The sequence below is a fragment of the Cetorhinus maximus genome, chromosome 13, assembly GCF_964194155.1.
Source record: "Cetorhinus maximus chromosome 13, sCetMax3.hap1.1, whole genome shotgun sequence".
Lineage (NCBI taxonomy): Eukaryota > Metazoa > Chordata > Chondrichthyes > Lamniformes > Cetorhinidae > Cetorhinus > Cetorhinus maximus.
This window is the reverse complement of record NC_135891.1, coordinates 76,275,097-76,301,530: the sequence shown is the minus strand read 5'-3', so window position 1 is coordinate 76,301,530 and position 26,434 is coordinate 76,275,097. Positions and strand designations below refer to the sequence as shown.

At 41.0% G+C, this 26,434-nt stretch overlaps 1 protein-coding gene across 1 annotated transcript in view; it reads right to left on the bottom strand.

The window, feature by feature from the left end:
• LOC144688718 (mediator of RNA polymerase II transcription subunit 26-like) overlaps positions 1-26,434 on the bottom strand; it is a 169,311-nt gene that overhangs the window by 27,599 nt on the left and 115,278 nt on the right. Inside the window, exon 2 of the mRNA XM_078555593.1 lies at positions 3,929-4,003. Within this exon, the coding sequence (XP_078411719.1) occupies positions 3,929-4,003 (75 nt within the window). The remainder of the gene's footprint in view (positions 1-3,928; positions 4,004-26,434) is intronic.

The window sequence follows — 26,434 nt, the reverse complement described above, 5'->3', positions numbered from 1 at the left end:
AGACTTGAACAATATCTAGGCTTGAGCTGACAAGCAGCATAAAGTATTCATGCTGCTTAAGTGCCAGGCAATAATCATCAAGAATCACCCCAACCACTACTGTATCTTCAGTGTCACCATCATCACACAGCCCCCCACTATCAACTTCTTGCTGGCCAGAAGCTGAACTAAACCAGCAATATCAATATTGGCTACAAGAACAAGGCAGAGGCTGGACTTGCTGTGATAACTGGCCAACTTCCTGACTCCCCCACATTTAACTCCATCATCAATCAAGACTTAAGTCAGGAGTATGAACATTCACCACTGGCCAGAATGGATGTGCCACAATACTAAGCTAGATAGCATCCAATACTACTACAATTTATATCCTCTCCATTATTGGCATGCTGTGGTTGCAATGTGCATTATCCATAGGGTGCACTGCAGTAACCCACCAAGTTTACTTGGATTGGATCTCTCATCATGTCTACTACCATCAGAGCAATGTTGTGCAAAAAAGACAGACTTGCATTTGCATAGTACCTTTCACGACCAGCAGACTTCTCAAAGCATTTTGCAGCCAATGAAGTACTTTTAAAATGTAGTCAGTGTTGTAATGGATGAAATGTGACAGCTAATTTGTGTGCAGCAAGCTTTCAAAGAGCAATGTGATAATGATCAAATAATCTGATTTTGTGATGTTAATTGAAGGATAAACATTGGCCAGGACACCAGGAATAACTCCCCTGCTCTCCTTTAAGTAGTGCCAAAAGATCTTTGACATCCACAAAAGAAGGCAGAGGGGTTTAACATCTCATCTGAAAGACTGCACCTCCAACTGTGCAGCACTCCCTCAGTGCTGTAATGGCTTTTTTCTTAACTTTTGAGCTCAAGCTCTAGAGCAGAACTTGAACCCAGTTCTTGTGAATCAGGGACAAGTGTGCTACCAACTGAGCCACAGCTGACACACCAATGGAATACTATTGTCTCCAAGTCACAGGCCATCATAATTTGAAAACATAACCCTTTTCTTTCCATGACGCTGGATCAATATCTTTGAACTGCCCAGCTACCTGCATCAAGCACTGCAGCGATACAAGGAGAAAGCATACCAATATTTTCTTGGAGCAACTAGAGCTGAGAAATAAATGCCACCTTGCCAGCATCAACCACTTCCTGAGAATTCAAAAAAACTGAATTGTTTTTGATGCAGGACATATCCAAGTCTGATAAAAGTAAATTAAATACATGTGGATGGATTTAAATTTGTCTATCTTGTCTCTTTTGGCTACTGTGCATTATTTAACTCAATAAATGTAGTTGTAGCCTTTACAGATGCAGCTTGTTGTCTTCCACCTTTTAGGCAGGACAGGGTTGAGAGCATCACACCTATTCTCCAGACAACACATTACAGTTCGATAAAAGCAAAATACTGCGGATGCTGGAAATCTAGAACAAAAACAAAAATACCTGGGAAAACTCAGGTCTGACAGCATCTGCGGAGAGGGATACAGTTGACGTTTTGAGTCCATACGACCCTTCATCACAGAGGTTGTTAACACTACACCAGGCTTGTCCAACATTGAAACCCTTCTATGCAGCCCCCAGAGGCAGTTTTGAAAATGCCAGTCAAACAAGTAAGTTGAATGGATGATAATGCAAGAAACGGCTCCTCCAATCACAGGCTGTTCATCTCTCACATTTGCTGCTGCTAGGTTCACCAGCAAATGTGGGAGGAAGTAATGTGATTGGAAGAGCAGCAAACACTGTTCCATTTTCTGAATCTTAAAAAAAAAAGTTGAGGTATTAAGAAAACAAACAATTTGAGTGAAAATAAAGCAATGTCATAGCAGCAAGTTGTTAAGTTTAAAAAAAGAGAGTAATTAATAAAAATGACCAGAGTGCAAGGGGGTCAAGTGTGTGTGCGTGAGCCAGGCTCACTCCCAGTATCAGGGTGCTCACTCATCCTCACCCACTGAGAGTGGGTGTGTGTGTGTATTGGTGAAAGTAAGTGAGAAAACTGAGATTGGGGGTAAGGCAGACACATAATCACACTCCCACTTCCACTCCCATTCACCCTCAATCCCTTCCCTCCCACTCTCATTCTCACATGCACTCACTCTCGTGCTTGCTCTCTCTCTCTCACGCTCTCAATCTGCCACACACAGCAGCTAGTCTCTTCCCCCGCACCTCCCCCACCCCAGACCTGGGGCTCCACAGCTTCTTACCTGTGGTGGGAACAGAGTGCTGGAGCCATGGGGAGGAGGCGCCGGCCGCGAAGCCTGGGAGTAAGACGCTGTGGAGCCCCAGATCTGGGGTGGGGGAGGTGCGGGGGAAAAGAAAGGCTGCTGTGTGTGGCAGATTGAGAGAGAGAGCAAGCGCGTGAGTGAGTGAGAATGCATGTGAGAGTGGGAGGGAGGGGATTGATGGTGTGGGGGAGCGAATGGGAGTGTGAATATGTATCTGCCTTACCCCCAATCTCAGTTTTCTCACTTACTTTCACCACCACACACACACACACACACTGTGAGTGAGGATGAGCAAGCACCTTGACACTGGGAGAGAGGCAGGCGCGTGCGCACACACACGCCGACCCTATAGCACTCTGGTCATTTTTATTAATTACTCTCTTTTTTAAACTTAACAACTTACTGCAATCACATTGCTTTATTTTCACTCAGCAATTGTTTCTTTTCTTAATACCTCAACCATTTTTTTAAAGATTCAGATTAAAGTTGTGCTGAACCTTATCTTTCCAAAATTTGCTCATCGACCCCTTGAGGGGGAAAAAAATGGAAACACAGCCCCCTCCAAGCAAAAAGATTGACAAGCCTGCTCTACATAGATTTCTGTTCAAAGGCGAAAAATAGGTATTGTCCCCCACCATAAGTTCCCATCCATCCCAATTTGGCATCACTTGCAGCTGGAGGAAAATGATGTTCCTAACTGTAGAGCTCCACACAAATTTGCTGCCAAAGCAGTTTCGCCAACTAAGAGGAATGAAGTGGAAAATTCTGATTTTCACTCTGTCCCCATAACTGGAAGGTGCGTCATCTAACAGTTAAGTGACAAGTCTTGTGTCACATTATAAACAGGAGGTCTTCATTCTTCCTCCCAAGGTCTTCACCATAATCAGGCCAAGGCAATATATATTTATGGTTCTGCCAATCCAGTTCTCATAAACCTCATTCATTTACACAACTGCCTCAAGCAGACAGACGAGAGCACTGAAGTTGAGCATTTAAACAGAACAACCTAAGAGCCACTGAAGCAAAGATGCATCTAGGGGATTGTCCTAATATTTCTGATCATGGGTGCCACAGATGGCATATGTAAACAGCTGCTTCAGCATTGGAGATCTGGTTACAAATAGATTGACTACCACCTGTACAGGACATCATTGCACTTTTGACATTAGTAGCAAACCTCCCCCCACAGATCTTCCAAGAATAGTCACAGCGGCACCAACTGACAGCTCAATGTATTTGCAATTATTTCAAACTTAGAATGACTTGGAGGACCTGTGCTGCATGAACCTTACACAAGTGGAGTTATCATTGTTGAATCTATCCCACAGTATAAACAGTGAGAACAGCAGTAGCTCATTACATCATGCGCAAAGCTGCTCTGCACTTCTTAATCAACTTAAGTCAAGGCTGAGGATATATGTGTAAATGTTTATATAAATTGAAAACTGGCCTTTATGGAGAGGTTAAAGACATTGAGGGGAAAAATCTTTAACCTATGATTTTATCAACTTGGGTGTTTAGCAGGTAGAGCACCAATTTATGAAGCTATAAGCATAAAACAAATTACAATAGATTTAATCTTAACTTGCACGCACTAGCATAATAGTGCTCAAAATTATCTCCCTGATTGTTCTCATACCCCTTTTTGCATACTCTCCATTGGCCCCACCTGAGTGCAATGTTCAGGAACTATTTACCTCAAGAGCCTCTTTGGTAATGGGATACTTCTCCAAACTGGAGATCACCTCCAGCACTGCCACCATGTTACGGATCTGGAAGAAAGAAACAGAAAACATTAGTGATTGCACTACTCACATTGGCGAATAGCAGTTGACATTCAGGCTTCACAGAAGGTCTCAAGGTTGAAAACAGTGCAGGCCAAATGCAGCTAGAACGGAAAAGCAGAATATTCTGATTTCCAAGTTAACATTCAAATTATGAGCAAATGGTCTACAATATTTCAAACTTGCATTTATATAGCACCTTTAAGTAAAACGTCCCAAGACACTTCACAAGATTGTCGTCTTATTATTTAGTTCTCCTATTTGCCTGGTTAGCAGATTCTCTAGGAATGTACTAGGAGCCTTTGTATAGCAGACAACAGATCATGATGAAGCAGAGATACATGTCGCTATTCGTAGGAGGCTATTTTTATTCAAACAAACAATTACAGTTGAGTGACAAAGACACAAGTTGGTCCTGGTAGCTCAGCAGCTTAGACAGGTCAGTGAGAAATATAAAATCTACAACGTACAGGTAATTCTTAGAATCTGTCCCAATATTTATGTTTTTATGGTGTTTTAGTGGTCTCGTTTGGGGGAAAATACACTTGTATATTCAAATCAATTTGTCTGATCAAATTGTTTTCCAGTTATCCAATAATTTGCTTTAGACAAATTAAACAACAGTAAACTTATCTGAATTCAGACAACTTTGAATTAATTTTTATACTACCACCTACCTAACAGTGACAACCCTTCAAATAGTAATTCACTGAAGGTACTATAATAGAGGCAAGTTCTTCTTTAGTGCCCCATTGGCCAATAATTAGGAATATATGTTGCGCTCTGAGAAATCAGGACCTTGCCTTTTTAAAAAAAATCCATCTAAAAATGTGCCAATCCCAGTAAAATCCAGCCAAACATTGAAGCAAGTTTATCCTGTATCTCCCATACACATACATGTACCTTCCTGATCTTAGGATCTGATTTGGTGCCTCTTTTTTCCCTCGGAGATACTGGGATCACTGTCACTCCTACACATATCCTAGTGACAAAGTATTCAAAGGATCAGGAGCAACTTATATACCATCACAACCGATGCATGGTGCAAAAACACTGAGTTAGTGATGCTTGTCTCCTCTGGGACCTGGGATTCAAAGCAGTCCCTGCAACAAGCAGTCAGATCACTGCGAGTCTGCACTCAGGAAGGATTGGTTTGTTAAGGCAGAGCAGGTGTAGCTTTGCTCCACTTGGGGCACATGTTGCACAAGTCTTTAATATCTACACAATATTTGTAATAAATGAATCATTCGATTTTTCTGCACCAACATCCCACACTAAGAAAATTCAACAAAAATAATGAGCACAAAAGTGTGAGTTTAATAAAGAGATCACACAAGACTGAAACCTGCTTTTACTGATTACTCTGACGCATGCATATTCAAGTTGTCTGAGGTACTTTTTTTGGCATTTCTAAAAATGAACACGTTTTACAATGCAAACTTCCATTCACTTGCACAAACCATAATTAATCTACAGATGTTACAAAAGCAGCAGAACAGCAGAATCCACACACGAAGCTATAGAAGCAGCAATATCCAATTATGAAACCCAACATTAAACAACTCAATGCAGCTGATGAGAAGGGACCAGATCTCTGCCCATGCTGCTCATTAAGAGTTGCCTCTGCAGCCAGCTGGTAACAATACTGATCTATCTGGATCAGAGATTTTTGGACAGCGGATATATGCACATTATTTCATACAGATAAGCAGTCAGATGCCATGATTTCCAAAACAGTATTACTCAAGGAACAGCAGACATTAACATTTCAGCATCAAGGATCATGAAGCAGTATCAGATGATTCAAGAGGCATTATGGTAAAATGTCTATGTCTTGATGCTTCTACGTAAGACAAGAAAAATGAACTTTTTTAAAAACACCTTGGGAGGAAGAGAAATGGAGAGAGAAACTAAGGGAAAGCCAATATGATAAATCGGAAATTGCCAGTGTCAACCTCGGAGGATTCTCTCCACCCCACTCCCAAATTGTTTCCCCATTTTCCTGAAAGTGCTCTTAGTGCCAACAACATTCCAGTACCTTATCTATGTGGCCATGCTTCACATGGAGCTAGACAGCCAGTGTCAGAGGGCTGTGCAAAAAGAGTCTGATTCCAACCTCACCAGGCGACCACAGATTCAAACTTTGGTAGGTGTCACACAATGGCAATTAGGAGCAGAAGCCCGGTCTTGCTTTAGTTCTCCCTAGTTTGGGAGGCTGAGACCAAAGTACTGTGCTGGCTGAGGTTGTTAGGTTAACAGCACAAACTATATATTGAACTGGGATTCTTGGGCTGAAACCTGCAATGATGCATGGATTTCTGCAACAGTCTTGGGAGTGGGTGGAAGGGTGCATGGGCGTGGATAGTAGCCAAAGATAAAACCTGTCTCAGAGATTTCTTACAGATGCTGTCGGTGTTATTCAGTACATGATATTAGAGCAGTTTCTAAACTTGTGCTTCATGGCAATTCACAGATGACTGAATGCTCAGGATGTCAAAGCCCTGGACGGGAAGGGTGCAGATTTCTAATGGCCACTTGCTGTGACTGAAACAGCCAATCTGGAGATCCAGCAGATCATTTCTATGACAGGCTGACAGCAAGGGAGAAAAAAAAAAGTGAATAACCTTCCCCCTTTTCTGAAGGTGGAGGCAATAGAACAATTATAAACTTTACTCTCCACCCTGACAGTAATGTTTCCTTTTAACAAAATGAGCCGTTGCTATAATGTGGACCAATTGTGTAAAATACTGCTAATTCATACCGTAACCATCTCTGGAAGCTGAAAAGTTCTCAGACAGGTTACACGACTCTTAGGTGAGTATTAAATGTTTACAGTGGAGTTTACAATCTGTGCATCTCTGCAGAATCCATTCTCTGAGCACTTCAATTCAATGCTACAATCAGTTTTAAAAAATGAAAAATACCTTGTAGCCTTTAAAATTTTTACTGGGAATAAGTCTAAAGTACTGATAAGCAAGGATTTCTCAGCACTGTCAACAACAGTTGCAGGACAGCTGATGCTGAGCACCACGCAGGGTTAGGAAGCTTATCTCCTTCTACAATGTTTAGCCTTGTTTTTAGTGGCCCACATCGGGATTTTGGTTCATGAAAACATTTCTGCTTATTCTTGTCTTATCAAGAAACATAACTAAACAGATTCTGGTTTCCAATTAGCTTCAAAACTTGCTCTTGGACTTATCAGGAAAACATATTTTTTTAAAAAATATATACTTTATTCATAAAATATCTGGAAGAACATTGCAAAACATATCTAAATCACCATCACAAAAAGGGCAATCAGATTCAACTTTTACACATGGATCACAAGGTGCTTTAATACAATCAATGAATATTACAATCATTTCAATATGGTCATTACAGACAGTGCGATGATATTGGAGTTATCAACATACATCATGTTGCACTGAGGTGCTTCAATACAATTAAAACACAATTATTATTCAATGCATACATTCATTGTGAGCCATGCAGCCTGAGGGGTCTATACCTTTCCCAGCCCCACGGTGTACTATGGCAGGAAGGTCTCAGACAGCGACCTTTCCCCATTGTGCCTTTGTGGTGGCTGCCCCAAGCTTTAGTGTGTCCCTCAGCACTTAGCCCTGGACCTTGGAATGTGCCAGTCTGCAATACTCGGTCGGGGACAACTCTTTGCACTGGAAGACCAACAAGTTTCGGGCAGGCCAAAGAGCGTGTTTCACTGAGTTGATGATTCGCCAGCTGCAGTTGATGTTTGTTTCGGTGTGTGTCCCTGGGAACAGCCCATAGAGCACAGAGTCCTGTGTCACAGCACTGCTTGGGATGAACCTAGACAGAAACCACTGCATCTCTCTCCAGACCTTCTTTGCAAAGGCACAATCCACAAGGTGGTGAACAATGGTCTCGTCCCCACCACAGCCAGCTCGAGGGCAACGTGCAGAGGGGGGGAGATTCCTGGTGTGTTGGAAGGATCTGATGGGGAGGGCCTTTTTCACCACCAGCCAAGCTACATCTTGGTGCTTGTTGGAAAGATTTGGCAGAATGCCTCATTACCATAAGACTTTGGCAATCTGTTCCGATAGGATCCTCTATCTCCTTTTCCTGCAGGGCCTCTAAGACGTTACATGCCGACCACTGCCTGATGGACTTGTGGTCAAAGGTGTTTCTCTGCATAAATTTTTCCACGAGGGACAGGTGGTACGGCACAGTCCAACTACTTGGAGCGTTCCGTGGCAGCGTGGCCGGACCCATCCTTTGCAACACAGGGGACAGGTAGAACCTCAGCACTTAGTGACACTTGGTGTTTGCGTACTGAGGGTCTACGCACAGCTTGATGCAGCCGCACACAAAGGTGGCCATCAGGATGAGGGCGATGTTGGGCACGTTTTCCCCCTCCTTATCTAGAGGCTTGTACATCGTGTCCCTGCAGACACGATCCATTTTCAACCTCCAGGTAAAGCGAAAGATGGCTCGGGTGATCGCCATCGCACAGGAGTGTGGAATGGGCCAGATCTGCGTCACACACAGCAACAGCGAGAGTGCCTCACACCTGATGACCGAGTTCTTACCCGCAATGGAGAGGGAGCGTCGCTCCCACATGCCCAGTTTTCTTTCCACCATAGACACTCGCTCCTTCCAGTTTCTAACACATGCCCCAGGCCCTCCGAACCATATCCCCATTACCTTCAGGCCGTCAGCACCGACAGCGAAGGGGACAAAGGATCGGTCAGCCCAGTTCCCAAAGAACATGGCCTCGCTCTTCCAACAATTTACCTTGGCTCCCGAGGCCAGTTCGAACTGGTCGCAGATGTGGATCAGTCTGCGCACCGATAGCGGATCTGAGCAGAAGACGGCGACATCGTCCATGTACAGGGAGACTTTGACCTGAGTGCTTCCACTGCCTGGGATCATCACTCCTCCTGTGCCTGGATCCTTCCTGAGGGACTCAGCAAAGGGTTCTATGCAACACACAAACAGGATAGGGGAGAGAGGGCAGCCCTGCCAGACTCCAGATTTAATAGGAAAGCTATCTGATTCCCACCCATTGATTGAGACTGCACTATTGATGTTAGTGTAGGACAGTTGGATCTAGTTGCGGATTCCCTCCCCAAACCCCATTTTGGAGAGCACATCCACCATGTAGGTGTGCGATATTCTGTCAAAGGCCTTCTCCTGATCCAGGCTGATGAGGCAGGTCCCTGTCCTGCACATAGGTAATCATATCCCTGAGTAGCGCAAGGCTGTCAAAGATTTGGAAACATATTCCCCACCCTCTAGCTTTATCGAAAGTCACGGCCACTCCATGACATCAATGCAAAATGAGTTCCCAGATACTTCTAACCACTTTTTACAAGTGTGAAATATGGCTCAAGGGGCAACTGAAAGCAGAACCTTTAATATTTAGGATTCTCCTGAACACACAACCCCTTCAAATAATCAGTTCAGGGATAGCTGTGTAATTAGTCTCACTATCACCAAAGTTACAAGGTTCCATTTGAATGGGGCTTGATAGTTTTGCATAATTTTGCATCATTCAAAACTCTTTGCAATAGAACAAAAATTGTAATTTGAAGGCCTGGACAGGCAGGAGAACAAGTCTGAGCTCCATCCAAGAACAAGCAACAGCTATTTCACAAGCTGAAATCTTTATCAAATTGCAAACTTGGATCGAAACAACAGTAGATCCATAGAGCGTTCTCTTCAATTCATTCCCAGGTTGCTCTCCTTAAACAACTTTTAGGTGGTGAAAGTGTGCTCAATGTTTACCTAAGCTTCTGTGGGAAATCTCCAGGTGCAAGTTTCAGCATGGTTCATCTGGTCGGTCTCTCTCGCTGTCAAAAACACACTAGAACAATACTGCTTATCAACTAGGGAAAATTCTGCCCAAATTGCATCTTACTAGAGTACCACCTTGGGAGCAAGGATGTTTACTTCACAAGCATTGGGTGTAGGGGAAGGGGAATATCCAAATCCCTTAAAATTCCTGATTTTAATCTTAGGCTAAATCACCAGTCCCCCGACCGATGCCCCTTCTATCCTGAAGGCAGTAAATCTTGCTATAGTGGTTTCACTGATGCCAGTGGCCTTACTCTTTGGTAACCCTTAGCTCTTCACTTGCAAGTTCAGTGAATTATAGGGTACTAAATTGTAAAGAGCCTGATGGGTATATGTGTACTTTACTACAAGAGGGGATTCTTGCCTTGTCTAACCCTGGGTGCAGCAACCATGCTTGATGATTTTGAGAGCTGGAGATCAGGGATGCTTATGGGGCCTTATGACTAAACTTTATATGCATGATTAAAGGTGGTGCACTAAGCCACGAGGAGAGATTTAGACACATTTTCCTGTATTAACCATATGTCAGAAGCAGATTTCATAGCAACTTCCAAAAAGGAAAATGGATAAATACTTCTAGAAGTGAAAACTGCAGGGTTATGACGAAAGAGGGCGGCTTTGGGAACTACGATAAGCTCATGCAAAGAGCTAACACAGGCAGGCATGATGGATGAATGGCATCCTTTCATGCTGTAAGATTCTATAATTTTAATATAAAAGTACCACTAGAACAAATAGAAACAAATGGAAATTAATACCTTCTTGTACTATAAATTAGGAGGCACAAGTAAAAGGGTGCATATTGGGGCTGTACTGCCTGAATGTTAAAGTGAACAGGTAGCATTTTCTTTATTTACAAATTATCTAATCTATTTTCATCCCAGCTTCAGTATTGAAAGAGCAAAAAAAAAAATCCCTCAAACAGCTGGCTGCTGATCAGCTTCCAGGGTAAGGTCTAAGTATTACTAGCTAGGATTCCTTATGGAGCTCAGACACCATCACCAGCTGATGTCAACAAAATTATTTCCTGGTGTAAAATAGGCATCAGTCACTCAAGTGCTGGGCAGAATAAAGAACAAACCTAAAGAATGCCTATTATCAAATAGCAAGTTTAACCCTCTCCTAGCTACAGCAGCCCAATCATAATTATCAAAGATCCTAATAGCAAATTGATATTAGAATGGGTTTCTTGTTTTTTATTTGCCAATTGCTAAGTTCTTTTTTAAAAAACTGATCATAGGTTAATTACTTAATAGATTAGTTGTTCGTTATTTCATATGGATTTCCCTAGTGTCCCGAGTATACTGACCACAGTATAGTCTAGCTATTATAGCAATACATTACCTTTCTGCTTCCATCTCATCTCTACTATATTCACAACCAACACAAATGTCAAAGACCCCTCCCCAAGTTTCCATTTTTATATGAGATTAGCCTGTATCATCCAACAGACCAGATTGCAAAATTCACCAGTTAGGCCAATTAGCAGGAGGTGTAGGTGGTTTCTGCATTGACATATAAGAATCTGTTCTTATAAAAATGAAATAGTGAACCAAAGGGATATTCTCAGCAACCTCCAGGCCAGGAGTATTTTTAGCATATATAGAATCAGAAAATAACCATACTAAGAATTACATTAGGGAGTTATTTTCAATACAAACACACAAGACTAGCAGACAAACTCGCTTTTTATCCATCGGTCTTTTTTTGAAGTCATTTATTTACTGAGGACATCACTGATAAGGCCAGCATTACTGCCTGTGAGGTGGTGGTGGTGAGCTGCTGCCTTGACCCACTGTAGTCTGTGTGGTGATGGTACTCCCCACAGTGCTGTTAGGTAGGAAGCTCCAGGATTTTGATCATATGATAATAAAGGAGTGGCTATATTTCCAAGTCATGATGGTCTGAGACTGAGAAAGGAACTTGGAGGTGGTGATGTTCCCACACACCTGTTCCATTGTCCTTCGTGGCAGGAGAGGTGATAGAGTCGGGAAGTGCTCTGAAGAAGCTCAGCAAGTTGTTGAATACACCACAGCCATGTGCACCAGCAATGGAGGGGGGTGAACATTTAAGATGGTGGACAGGGCTCCAATCTAGCAGCCTGCTTTGTCCTGGACGGTGTTGAGCTTCTTGGGTGTTACTGCAATTGTACTCATCCAAGCAAATGGAGTGCTCCATCACACTTGAGCTCTGCCTTGTAGAAGGTGGAAAAGCTAGAGAGTCAAGAGGTTAAGTTAATTCACTGCAGAATACGCAGCCTCTGATCTGCTCTTGTAGCCACAGTATTTATATGGCTGGTCTAGTTCAGTTTCTGGTCTGATTGTGGGGAAAATTTAGCAATAGTAATGCCTTGAATGTCAAGGAGAGGCATTTAGACTTGTTGAAAATGATCATTGTCTAGCACCTGAGTGACATAAGTGTTGCTTGCAATTTTATCAGCCCAAACTTGAATGTCGTCCAGGCCTTGCTGCATGCAAGCATGGACTGTTTCCGTATCTGAGTCACGGAAACTCATATATGAACAATATACAATCATCACCTCCACTTCTGACCTTATGATGGTGAGGTAGTCAATAATGAAGCAGCTGAAGATGGCAGGTCTAAGGGCACTGCCTTGAGGAGCTCCTACAGTGATGTCCAGGGGCTAAAACGATTGGCCTCCAACAACCATAACTACCTTCCTTTGTCACAGGCCCACCACCGAAAGGACAAAGGGGCATCAATTCAAATTCAGTAACAGAATGGGGGGAGATTTGAGAAACCCAGAGGGTTGCCCAGACACAACAGCTACATCTGGCAAAACATTTTAAGACTGAGACTAGGGTGTATTGGAAGGAAAAACTGGATAAATATTTGAAAGAGGGAACTACAGGGTTATGGGGAAGGAGTATCTTAATTGAAGTGGGAGTGTTATAGAGGTGAAGAGGTTTAGAAAGGGAATTCCAAAGATTAGCATCTAGACAGTTGAAGGCATGGCAACCAATCATGCAGTGAAGAGAACTAGGAATACACAAGTGGCCAGAACTGGAGGAGTGCAAAGATTTTGCACGGTTATAGAACTGAAGGAATCTACAGAAATAAGAGAAGGGAGAGGCCAGAGGGATTTGAAAACAAGTGCAAAAGATTTAAAACTCAGGTGCTGCCCGCCAGGAGCCAATGTAGGTAGGTCACTAAGCACAGGGGGATGGACGTATGTAACTTGCTGCAAGTTACAATATGGCAGCATCGTTTTGAATAAGCTCAAGTTTATTTAAGATGGAAGATGGGAGGCCAGCCAGTAGAACATTAGAACGGTTGAATCTAGAGTTAACAACGGCATAGATGAGGGTTGCATATGAGCCCAGGCAGGGTAAGAGAGGCGCCATGAAATGGAGGTGGAAGCAGTTGGTCATGTGATGAGGATATGGGGCAGGAAGCTCAGGTCAGGATCAAGTAGAACGCAAAGATAATGAAACGGCTTGATTCACCCTTAGACAGTGGTCAGGGGGAGGGATGAAGTTGGTGGCTACAGAACAGAGTTAGCGATGGGGATCAAAGACAATGGCTCAGGTTTTCCAAATACTTAAATCGAAGAAATTGCTGTTCATTCAGTCCTGGGTATTGGGCATGCAGCATGACAAATCAGAGGCAGCAGCAGAGAGGGGTGAATGAAATTATGTGCTGCAAGCAGCTTTGTTTCCAACTAATCCCTTGGGACCTCATTCAAGTTTTACAACCCAAAGAACTTAATCAGGCCAGCTGGAGGGGGTCAAACCCTGCAAATAACACCAACACAAATGAACCAAATCAAATTTTATACAATTGAGCCTCCCTAAACAAGCCTGAGCCCTGCCTCCTTACTATAATCCTACCCTTGAAACTGTTTGATCCCCACACACTGGCACCTTTCATACACAAGACAAAATGGTTGGCTATGTATATGCTATGCAATTCAATGCACAGAGCAGTCCCAACCAGACATTGAATACTTCATCCTAAATCTGGATCTAACTTTACTAATTACCAGTCTCCCATCATACCCACTCTACTTCCTTTATGCCTGCACTCCAACTGTCTCCATTTCCAGCACCTCCCTAGCTTGCAGCTTTCAACTAAACCCAATTCCCCCATGTAGTCCCCAAGCCCACTGCTCTCCCATATTTTTCAACCTCAGCTAAAAGCTGTGTCTCAGTCACCTTGAACTCAGGCCCTGCCTACAGATAATGTGAATTTACATTATCCCCACATCCAAACCAACAGCTTGTCTCATCTGTACAAGGTCTATTGTCCCACTCTCAAACCAAGTTAAGTTTCCCACAAGCCTGACTGCCACACATAAGAGCCTTGACTCATCCTCAGTCTGCAAACAATGCTTCAGGAAATGCATTTGTATTACTTGAAGAAAATAATATATTTGTTAAAGGTAGAGCTTGGAGCACTCAGAATCCATCACTTATCAAATCAAGCCTATGTTAGGTTAGCATAGAATAAAAAATTCACAAGAATAACTAAAGGATAAAACTAGCTGAGAGGCACACCTAGTTTACAACTGTTGCTTAAATATCTCAACTGAAATACAACTTTTCATTTCAGGTCATTTTTTTTTGTATTGCATTGACTGCAGTTACATATTTAAATTTCATGTCAACATTACCATTAGGTTTTGCCAGTGCAATCAAGGACAAGCCACAGAAATAAATTATATATTTTATGAAAGTTATCGGAAGAGTCTTGGAGATTGAGGACAGAAATTCAATGGCCAGTAAGATTAGATGAGACTTTCAAAAGGCACCATTCTGCTGTTTCAACAGTTATTCTTTAAAAGTTTCTTGGGAATTTCCATTTAAAAAATATATTTGCCAACCACCAGTGGAAACTCCCTCAAACACTAAAAAAGGACAATTGAGATTAATTCTAAAATACTGGACCAATACAGATGAAAAATAAGTTATTTAACAGATAAACTACCAGAGGAAGTAAAGGTTACAAGAGCTCAAAAACACAAGAAATATTATCAGAAGCAAGCCCTTCAAGACTACTCTGCCATTCAGTAAGACCGCAGCTGATCATCAATCTCAATTCGACCTTCCCACTGCATTCCCATATCCTTTCCTACCCAAAAATCTACCAATCCGGCTTGAATGTACTCAATGACTATGCATCCACAAATTCCAAAGATTCACCACAGCCCTTGAAGAAATTTCTCATCTCAGTCCTAACTGGCCAACTCCTCACTATGAGACAGTGACCTCCTAGTTCAAGATTGCCCTGACAGAAGAGACATCCTCCCACTATCTGCCCTATCAAGACCTATTTCTCTTAGCAGAGTTGTCATTAACTAATAAAATTAACCCTCTTTCAAAAGGCAGCCTTAACCAATGACTTTCTTTTGTCACATTTCATAAATGTGTATTTTTAAATCAAAATAATCTTTCTATAGGTATAAAACATGAGCTTTCTAACACTTCTTGCTCGAGACTGTTCTGCAAATACTGATACTCCCAGGGACTCCCCCATCTTTTAAAAACTATTGTCAATTACCCAAAGGTCAGCTGCATGACCATTGCTGTTTTTCTGCATTCAGAAGCACAGAAAACACGCGAGTAAGTCACTAATACTGAAAAAAAAAAATCCGTTGAGTGTTCCTCAATATTTGTGATGCTCAGTGTGTCCAAACCCAGAATAGAAGTGTGATGACTAATGAATGGACTACCAAGAGTTTGTACACCATTGCTTGAACATTTAAGATGCAGAAAATATATACCTTACTTAAGATTTGTTTCAATTATTTAGCACTATGTATGCTGACTACATTGTCTTCGGATCAACTTTCAATTTGTGTGGAGTTACTTGGTCTCGTGCTACAACTGGCCTCAGGTGTCCTGGGTTTGGAGATACAGGGCAAGAAATAAATCAGCCTAAATTCTCACTCCTGATTATTATTCAATAACCCCCTACCGGAAAGGGCATGTATATGTATGGCAGAATCAGACTCAGCTGTGATGCCCTCCAGTTAAACAGCCTACCCATTCCCACAATCTAGACTCACATGGGCAACTTACATTTATATGCAAATACCTTTAATGGACAAAAATGTGTTGCACAGAGGCATAACCAAAAAAAACTGTCCTAAGGTACAAGGAGGCTAGTAGTGCCCAAGGGAACATATGCTTCACAGTAATTGCTTTCAAGAAAGGAGAGGAAACACATGTAAAATCTATTACGACCAAACTAGCAATATAATTACTGCCATTTCAAAATTAATCATAGCTGCTCATTATTTGCAGCAATCTTCAAAGCAAAAGATTTAATACTTTAGGATAATTGTGTGTTGATCAAGGGGAGAGAAAATGGAATATTCTTGCTCCCTAGTCCCAGCATCAAATACTCAGAGGTCAGGTGCATCATAGATTAGGTGTAGAGAAATGCTCAACCTACTCTGTCCCAGCACTGCATCTTAATTTAGTATAACTATATTGTGGTGATGCCCAGTCACTACCTAATTTGATACAAGCCCAAGGAGCAGTTCCTCACTGCTGCACCTTAAGAACATAAGTGGGCAGATACTGTTTAAGGATGTGCACAGATTGCACAACTTCATTTGGTTTCCTAGAGTGGTTGGAGTGACAGCTTAATTGGCAGTAACAAATGAAGCAGTATTTTGGGCTGCACAGAGTTCAGCAGTATTGTTTACTAGGAAGGTGCATCTTCCTATGGAGGGGTGGTGCTTTCACTGGTGCCAATGTGCAAGGGCTCAACTGCTTTTCAGTTACAGTATGAACTTAAGTGTGGAAATTGGATTGTTCTCAGGAATTAGCACTTATAAATTTCTAATGGCCAGATTGACAGGGAGCATCCTGCATATAAACACAACGCAACAAAAAAAATAAATGTACCTAGACTGTTTTGGTTCATGGCTGCTTCTGTTTCTGTGGTCACTGTGCATGACTGGTTTCTCTCCTGTGTGCACTCGGTCTTGTATCAGAAATGAGAGATATCAACCACAGAATGCAACAGGAATCACAGAAAAAAGTCATCAGTCAAGCAAAGAAAAGTAGAGCAATAGGAGGAGAGTGACAAACAAGAGTGATGACACTGCAGTGCAGTGCTGAGGTAGTGCTACAGTGTCAGATATATTGGTGTGCGGGCTTGCTTTAGGAACCTATTATCAGCAGCGACAGAAGAGGCTCAACCAAACAGTGTGCAAAGCAATCACTTAAAAGATATTACACAGAAAACATCCAAGACTGTGACAAGCATATGGCACAGTGTGTGTAATCTGGTTTATTATACTGTCTAATTGCTCGAATCACTCAGCCTTAAATTCAAGAAATTAGACACAGCAGCTCACAAAGACTCCAGTATGTCTGCTAACATCCCAGGGACTGCTCAGCTTTTAGTCCTATGCAATGGTCAAGATATGAAAATAGGTTTGACTTTCAATATTTTTATTATGGGGAATCCTTTGCTGTCAAAGCTTTGAGGTTTCATTTAGCTTGGAAAAGAGTCAAATTTTCCTGCCTGAGTTTACAGAAGGAACTGTAGCCAGCATGTGAAATAGTGTAACTTTCTATCAGACACCTCCTGAACCCATGTGGGTTAAAAATGTCAAATTTCTATAATTTATTCCAGTCAGAATTTATATTGAAGAAAACTGTTAAGCTAAACTATTTATGTTATATATTGAAACAGAGCTCAGCCAACCTCATCAGAATCATGATGTATGTGACAAAAGTGAACGTAAAAGACAACGCTGAAGGAAGAAGATAGCAGCATTGGTGAAAGAATGTTACTATGGTGAAAAACTTGAAATATTCAGCTTGTATTCACTGGAAAAATCAAGGTTACGAGGATCTTTGATAGAAGTGTTCAAAATTATGAAGAAGCATTTAAGGTACACAGATGTGAAAAATTATTTTCATTGATCAATGAGCTGGTATCAAGGAACGTAGGACATTGCAAAAAGGAAGCATAAATTTAGGATTAATACTATTAGTGAAGAAGGGAAAGTTAGAAAAACCCATCATGCAAAGAATTATTTGAACATGCAAAAATATGAAAAGTGACTACTGAAACTAATCCAATCTTTAAGGAAGAAGAATATCAAGGTCGGACAGTAGGAGCAGAAAGCGGACAGATAAAATGAGCTAAAATTGCCTCCTCCTGTGTTTCCACACCAAACTAGATTGGATTTTTGAAATCATTAAGCATCACAATACACTTTCTACAATCCTGAAAATCAAGACTCAGGATTTTTAACAGTCAGGTTTTCAGCCTTTCAAAAATCATTTCCTATTTCAATGGCTACATTTTTGCCAAAAGAAAGTGTCGCCAAACTTATTCCTCGAGAATTCTTGGAGGTAAATAGAGAAGAAAGGAAACATACAAACCAAATTAAACACCCTTCTTGTTTGAAGAGAATCAGAAAAATCAGGTCTCACTATTAAAAGTCCTGATGTGAGAAGAAATTGAGAGTCAACAATTGTTAACTTTCAGATGATAATCAGCAAAAACACAATTGGGAATGATTTTAATGACTGAGGGCTTATATGGAATCAGCATATAAATGTATCCTATATAAATTGAAGTCTCATGTTGCAAGAGTACAGTATGCAAAACCACTATAGACGCAGGATCACATTAAACAATACTGAACATGATAGCTCAGTATATGTATAAGTAAATGAACCTCACTCTTGTATCCATGGGGCTATGGGAATATTCACCTGCAATCCCAAGAAATTCCTTAGCCTGCAATCATTCACAGGTTCAATTGCTCTAGCACTTTCCTTGCTCATCTCCTAAACATCAACACATCAGAACTCACCACCTACATCCCTATCCCACTCAATGAGCATCTGTTTTAACTTGCTTCCAACACCTCACACTACAGCACACTGATTTCCAAATCATCCTCCAAAATAAATGCTCTCCCCACACCACCTACTTCTGCATCTTTCTACAGGAAATTCCCAAGTATCATTCTCAACACTGCGGAATTGTTCATGTTCTATCTTCAGAGGAAGAGCCTTCACTATTCACAACCTAGGGCTCTTATCTTCCTTCCCAAAATCCTCTACTTTGATAGATCTCTCCTCTTGAAACCCAGCTTCCACTTGCACTTTTGCTCACCTTCTCTAAACTCCCAACTCTTAATTTCCATTTTCGGTGCCTGGTTTTGTCTCCGAAAACAGTATTATTATGGATTGGAAAATTAGTATGGTTTTGTATCAGAAAGGATTATAATTAATTTTCTTTATTCTGTGCTGGGGAAAACAAGGATCCTTCATGTCAACTATGACTCAGTTGGTAGCATTCTTGTCTGAGTCACAAGGTTCCGAGTTCAAATCCCATTCTAGGACTTGAGTACAAAAATCAAGGCCGACACTGTTGTGCAATTCTGAAGGAGCAGTGCACTCAACGGTGCTGTTTTTGAATGAGACATTAAACTGGAGGACCAGTCTGCCCTTTCAGGTGGATATAAAACACCCCATTAGCCACAATTTCCAATGTGTGGGAGTTCTCCCTGGTACCTTGAACCAATATTTATTCCTCAATAAAAATTACAAAAACAAACTCCGGTTATCATATTGCTGTTTAAAGAGATAGGCACAGGAGAAGACCCTTGAGCCCAATCCAATATGATCTTGGGCTTCAACTCTACGTTCCCACACAGTCCCCATATTCCCTGAGGCCCCAAAAATCTGTCTATCCCAGACTTAAATGTATTCAACAATGGAACATCCACAACCATCTGGGGTAGAAAATGCCAAAGATTCACAGCTTTTGAATGAGTAAATTTCTCATCTCAGTCTTAAATGATCATCCCTTTACCCCGAGACTGCGTCCTTGTGTTTTAGATTCCCCAGGCAGGGGTAACAACTTCTCAGTGTCTACCACGTCAAGCCGCTTCAAAATCTTGTACGTTTCAATGAGATCGCCTCTCATTTAATCTTCTAAACGCCAGAGAATGTAGGGCCAATTTACTCAGCCTCTCATTACAGAACAACCCTCTCATCCCAGGGGCAAGGCTTTGCTGCACTGCCTCCAATGTAAGTATATACTTCCTTAAATATGGAGATCAAAACTACACACAGTATTCCAGGTGTGGTCTCACCAAAGCTCTGTACAATTACAGCAAGACTTCTTTCTTCCTGTATTCCAATCCCCTTGCAACTTACATTTTTAAAGAACATGATACTTCAGTGAAAGACATTTTCCACTTTGGCCTCATGACTATTAGAGATATTTACCCAGGTGATAAAGATAATTAATATGGATCCTTGGAGCACAGTTCTTCCCAAGTTTACAGTATATTTCATGTTCTATTGTACCAAACAGTTGCTGTCAAAAGTTGCTACAACTAACTCAATAACTTGGCCCGTTTCTAGGCACACAACTCTGGTGTTCCGGGAACAAGGTTCCGAGGGTTTCAACTTCGTGTATTTGATTGACAGTACCACAGAAGCAGCTTGACTCGAGTATGAGCATCACACTTAACCAGTTCACTTGTCCCTCTTCCCTCCATACTGCTGCATGGCTTGAGGCAAAGGGAGGACTCAGCTTACTTTTTGCCAGGGTTATCTATAATACTCCAGAGAGCTGCTAAAGGGTTCTTCACTTTCATGGTTTTTTTGGGAGATATTTTGAGATCATGCAAGTTATTGTTCAGTGAATCTCAGCTTTGCTAAGCAGTTACATGAGCTGGCATTGTTAAAAAAACAAACGTTGAATTGCATGTAAGCTTTTCCAGGTTCCAAGATATAGGAATTAATATACTGTTGATGTTTATTATTTTGAAATAGAATTAAGATGGTGAAAAACAAGTACTCTCAGTTGGATGGACACAGGTGGAATATTGTCAGATTGATTGGGAAAAAAGACTTGCATTTATTACATTTGCATTTGTGTTACAATTCTGTTAGAGACCTTTAATGTTTAAATAAATCCAAACACCCAGCAATTAACTGATAGCACTATGCCACAAAATTTCACATTTTTAAACAAAAACAAACTTTATTGTATATGAAAAAAAATTAAACAAAGCTAGCACAACTAACTTAACACTTTAGTTTATAAAGGCTTGGGCTATAAACTCAGTTCTACTTTTTATTTCCTAAGAGTTCCCATATCTTATGAAATCTTGAATGTTCATTCATTTTTCCTGGGTCCAATCCATAGGTATGCCATAGCCCTCCAGAATTCACTTCAAATCTCATGTGTTCCAACTATCCTCTGAGGTAAGAATCTATGGGTCCTTCCATTAGCTTTTTGGATACATGACCCTTCACCTTTTCTTTACTGATCTCAACTGTGGATGCCTCAGCTCCCTCTCTTGGTTGTCAGCAGATATCCAACTGCCTTCCCACAGCTTTCCAAGCTAACTCTGCTGATGCTTTCTGCCACAAGGCTCTGTGAGGACACTGTAGATTTCTTCCACTAGCTGTATGCTGGAAAAAAATCTTCCAATTGCTTTTCCCTCTCAAAATCCAAACTGCATTTCACAAGGTGAACCATGAGTTAGCATTTTCTCATATCCTGTTATCTTTTTCAATCGCTAAGATGCACTCTACACCAAAGCAAAGCTGCAACTGTCTGCTCCCCCAAACTGAACTGCTTGCTTGTGTCAGCAAATACATTGATAAATTATAAATTAGCATCTACTTTCACATCCCATCTGCATGGCAATGAGATGCCTTAGGATGTTCTCAAACAGGAATGTAAACAAATTATTTTACCATCAATGATACTCTTTGATCTTGTAGCTCATGTGAATAAATTATATCACTAATACAGTTTTATGACTTTTTCCAGACTTCCTGGGTCCACGGAGAAACCCCATGTTTACAAAAACAGCTTTCAACGTCCTTTCATCTAGGATCTATATAATTTAAATCTTATACCAAAGTAAGGCAGACCTTTTGGCTCTACTAAATGAAGAGAGAAGACCCTCTATTGTTTATTGCTTTCACCTTCTGCCCATGATCTTATAAGATAGGCTGCCGTTTAAGTGCAATAAAACCAGGCTTGTTTGAATTGCATTTACATCAGAGTTATTACCAGCTTCTCAATCAGATGTTCACTTATCTCACATTAAATACTTTAACCTCCAACCTAAAAGTCATATTCTTGAAACTAAAAGTTATATTCTAAAACATATGAATTAATCTAGTTTTTTTTTTGTTGCAAAAATAGTGTTATTCACAACCACCAGACATCTCAAAATGTTATACAGCCAATGAAATACTTTTTGAAGCGTAGTCACTGTTGTAATGGAGGAAACAAGTAGGGAGAGTACAAGACATCTTATATACATTAATGGAGGTTGACTTAGATGAAGGAACTGATTGTATTGTATCCAAGTTTATAACAATACAAAATTAATTGGTATAGGGGTACAGACAGCTTTTGGTGAGTGAGCAAGAAGAGTGGCAGATGGAGTACAATGTGGCAAAATGTGAAGTTATTCATTTGGTAGGAAAATTTAAAAAAATATATTTTTTTGAATGGTGAGAGACTGGGAAATGTTTTTATTCAGCGATATCTTGGTGCCCTTGCACATAGAACCATAGAAAAACTATGGCGCAGGAAAAGGCCATTTAGCCCGTGTCTACGCTGACCAAAAGAGAAAAAAAGAATCTAGCCGCTTATTTTAATCCCACTTTCCAGCACCTGGTCTGTAGCCTTGCGGGTTACAGTACTTCAGATGCAGATACAGGTACCTTTTAAATGAGTTGAACATTTCAGCCTCACCCACCAATTGAGGCAGTGAATTCCAGATGCCCACCACTCTCCGGGTGAAAAAGTTTTTCTTCATGTCCCCTTTAATCCTTCTACCAATCACCTTAAATCTATGCCTCCTGGTAATTGACCCCTCAGCTGGGGGAAACAGGTCTTTCCTGTCTACCCTATCCAGGCCCCTCAATTTTGTACACCTCTATTAGCTCACCCCTCAGCCTCCTCTGTTCTAAGGAAAACAACCCCAGCCTACCCAATCTTTCCTCATAGCTGCAATTTTCAAGCCCTGGCAACATTCTTGTAAATCTTCTCTGTACTCTCTCCAGGGCGATTTTGTCCTTCCTGTAATGTAGTGACCAGAACTGTGCACAAAATTCCAGCTGTGGCCTAACCAGCGTTTTATACAGTTCCAGCATTACATCCCTGCTTTTGTATTCAATATCCATTTTCCACTTATACGCCCACTCAACCAAACCATTGATATCACTCTGGAAACAGCTAACCTCTTCACGATCAACTACACAGCCAATTTTTGTGTCATCCGCAAATTTCCCAATCACGCCTACCACAATGAGCCCAAATCATTAATATATACAACTAACAGCAAGGGAACAGCCCTGTGGAACGCCACTGGAAACCTCTTTCCATTCAAAAAAACATCCATCACCCATTACCCTTTGTTTCCTGTCGCGGAGCCAATTTTGGATCCAACACACCACCTTCCCCTGTATCCCATGGAATCTCACTTTTCTGACCAGTCTGCCACGTGGAACCTTGTCAAATGCCTTACTAAAAGCCATGTAGACACATCCACTGCTCTACTCTCATTAATCCTCCTTGTTACTTCCACAGAAAATTCGATTAAGTTAGTAAGATACTATCTTCCCCTAACAAAACCATGCTGACTCCCCCTGATCAATCCGTGCCTTTCTAAGTGACAGTGTATCCTGTCTCGCAGAATTGATTCCAATAATTTGCTCACCGCCAAAGTCAGAATGACCAGCCTATAAATTTCTGGCCTATGCTTGGCACCCTTTTTAAATAATGGCACAATTTTTCCAGGCCTCTAATCTTCTGGTACCTCACCTGTATCTGATGAGGATTGGAAAATGATCCTCAGAGCATCCGCTATTTCCTCCCTGGCTTCACTGAACAGCCTGGGGTACAATCCAACCGGCCCTGGTGATTTATCTACCTTCAAGGATGCCAGTTCCTCCAGTACTTCCTCTCTCATTATGCTTATCGTATCTAATATTTCACACTCCTTTTTAACTAGAATGTCTGCATCATCCCTCCTCTTAGTGAAGACAGAGAAAAATACTCATTGAGAACCCTGCCCACATCTTCAGCATCAACGCATAAGTTACTGCAGACATCTTTGATAGGTCCTACCCTTCCCTTAGTTTTTCTCTTGCTCTTAATGTACTGGTAAAATATCTTTGGGTTTTCTTTGATTTTAACCTGCCAATATTTTGCATATCCTCTCTTTGCTTTTCTAATTTCCTTTTTTACTTCACTCCTGTACTTTCTATAATCCTCTAGGCTTTCTACAGTATTAAGCTTTTTGTGACTATCATAAGCTTTCTTTCTCTGCTTTATCTTACCCTGCATGCTTCTAGATAACATGAATCACAAAGTTAACGGCAGATACAGCAAGCGATTATGAAAGCAAATGCTATGTTAGCTTCAGCTACAAAGGGATTGGGAGTACAAGAGGAATGAAGTCCGACTACAATTATACAGGATATTGGTGAAGCCACACTCGTAGCATAATGTGAAATTTTGGTTTCCTTGTTCCAGAGGTAATGCAATGAAGGCATTAGACTAGTTCCTGGGGTGAGGGGATTGTCCCATGAGGAGAGATTGAGTAGACTAAGCCTATATCCCATGAGTTTAGAAGAAGCGGTCTAATCAAAACATATAAAATTCTTGACAGGCTTAACAGGGTCGGATGCTGAGAAAACGTTTCCTCTGCTGGGGAGTTTAGAACACAGAATCACAGTCTCAGGATAAGAAATCTGTCATTATTGTCCCTGCCTGATTTTACTCAATCTCTAGCCAGGAAACTTGATGTGGAAAATGTGTGAACACTGCAAACTGTATAAAACATAATTACTTGAGGTCAAATACAGTTATTGCTGATTGCCCATTCCATATTTTAAAGGGAATGAACATATCACTCCTTCCAACATCATTTTATCAAGAAAAAAAACTATTTTGAACTGCTTGTTCTCTCATGAAAGCAGCTATTAATCACTGTGGAAAGATTCTTAAGCTTTGTGTGATATCTAATAAAATATAAACCAAAAGGGGGCCTTCAATTGCTTGTAAAGAGCCTTATAAAAAAATACTTTTGGGTATTTCTGTTCAGATGGTGACCAAGTGCAATTGGAAGGGGAATAAATGGTCCACGTACACTTTACACAACAACTTGCTTTTATACAGCACCTTTAACAGTTAAACATCTCAATGCATTTAATGGAGCTTTTTTAAATAAACAAAGCTCAAGAAACGTTAGATAGGATGACCAAAAGCTTAGTCAAAAAGAATGCTTGAACAAGCATTCAGCTGTCTAGGTCCCAAACTCAAGAAATCCTCTCTAAACCTCTTCACCTCTCTACCTTTCCTCCTTTAAGACACTCCTTAAAAGATACCATGTCTTTGTAACCTCTACATAATTCGGGTGTCAAATTTTTTTGACAACACTCTTGAAAAGTGTCTTGGGATGTTATACTATGTTAAAGGTGCCATATAAATGCAAATTGTTATTAGGAAAATGGAGTAAGAAAGGTCATGGGTTAATTTAAATTCAATGGTGAGAATTTTAAAAATGTGAGGCATTGCAGGAGTGGGAACCAATGTAGTCAGAGAGGATAGGATGTGATAAACAAAGAGGAATTGATGTAGGAGAGAGTATCAGCAGGTCTTTGGAGAAGTTCAAGTGGTGAAATGGGGCAAACCAGGAGAACATTGGAAATGTCGAATCAGGAAATGACAAAAGAAATGGATGATGGTTTCAAAGGCAGGGGATAATATGATGATGGTTTCAGGGGCAGAGCATGTTACAGAGATGGAATTAGGCAGTCTTTGTGATTGAAAAGACATGGAGATAGGGAGTTTAGCTTGGTGCTGGATAGAACGCAAAGGTTGCAGAGTTTGGTTCAGCCAATGACAATGGCCAGGGAAAAGGATGGAATCAGTGACAAGAGTATGGAGCTTATAATGGGCAGAACCCCATGGCATTAGTCCCAATGCTTAGCTGGAGGAAATTGCAAAACATTGAAGACTGAATTTCAAATAAGCAGCATGACAGCCCAGAAGTAGTAGAGGGGTTCAGAAAGGTGCATTATGATAGGGCTGGTCATCAGCGTACATATGAAAACTAAGCACCTGTCAACAGATGATGTTGCCAACGGGAAGCATATAGGTGAAGAACAGTAGATGAGCCAAGAATATACTCTTGAAGTAAAGGTCCAGTGGCAAGAGGAAAAGCATCAGTGGAGACATTCTGGTTATGACTGGATAACTAAGAACATGTGATGTTAGACATTTGTTTTAAAAATGTTCTCAAGGCATTTTGATCTTTGTGTACTTGACAGCACTCTGGTAAGAAGAAAAAGAACAATTTCAGCCATTGTGCAGACAATCTTTGCAGCCTTTAATACCTAAATTTGAAATACAACAACCTGATTGTGAGCATATCCCCTCACCAACTTGACTATTCAGTAAGAATACTTTTTTTTTTAAAACACAGGCTAGCAAATTGTAGGAAATCTACTTTAAGTATTTTTTATTTCAACATGGAACTTCTCCAATTTTCTCCCTATCCACAGTAAAGGTTCATCAAACAATGAACAGTTCTGCATCAAT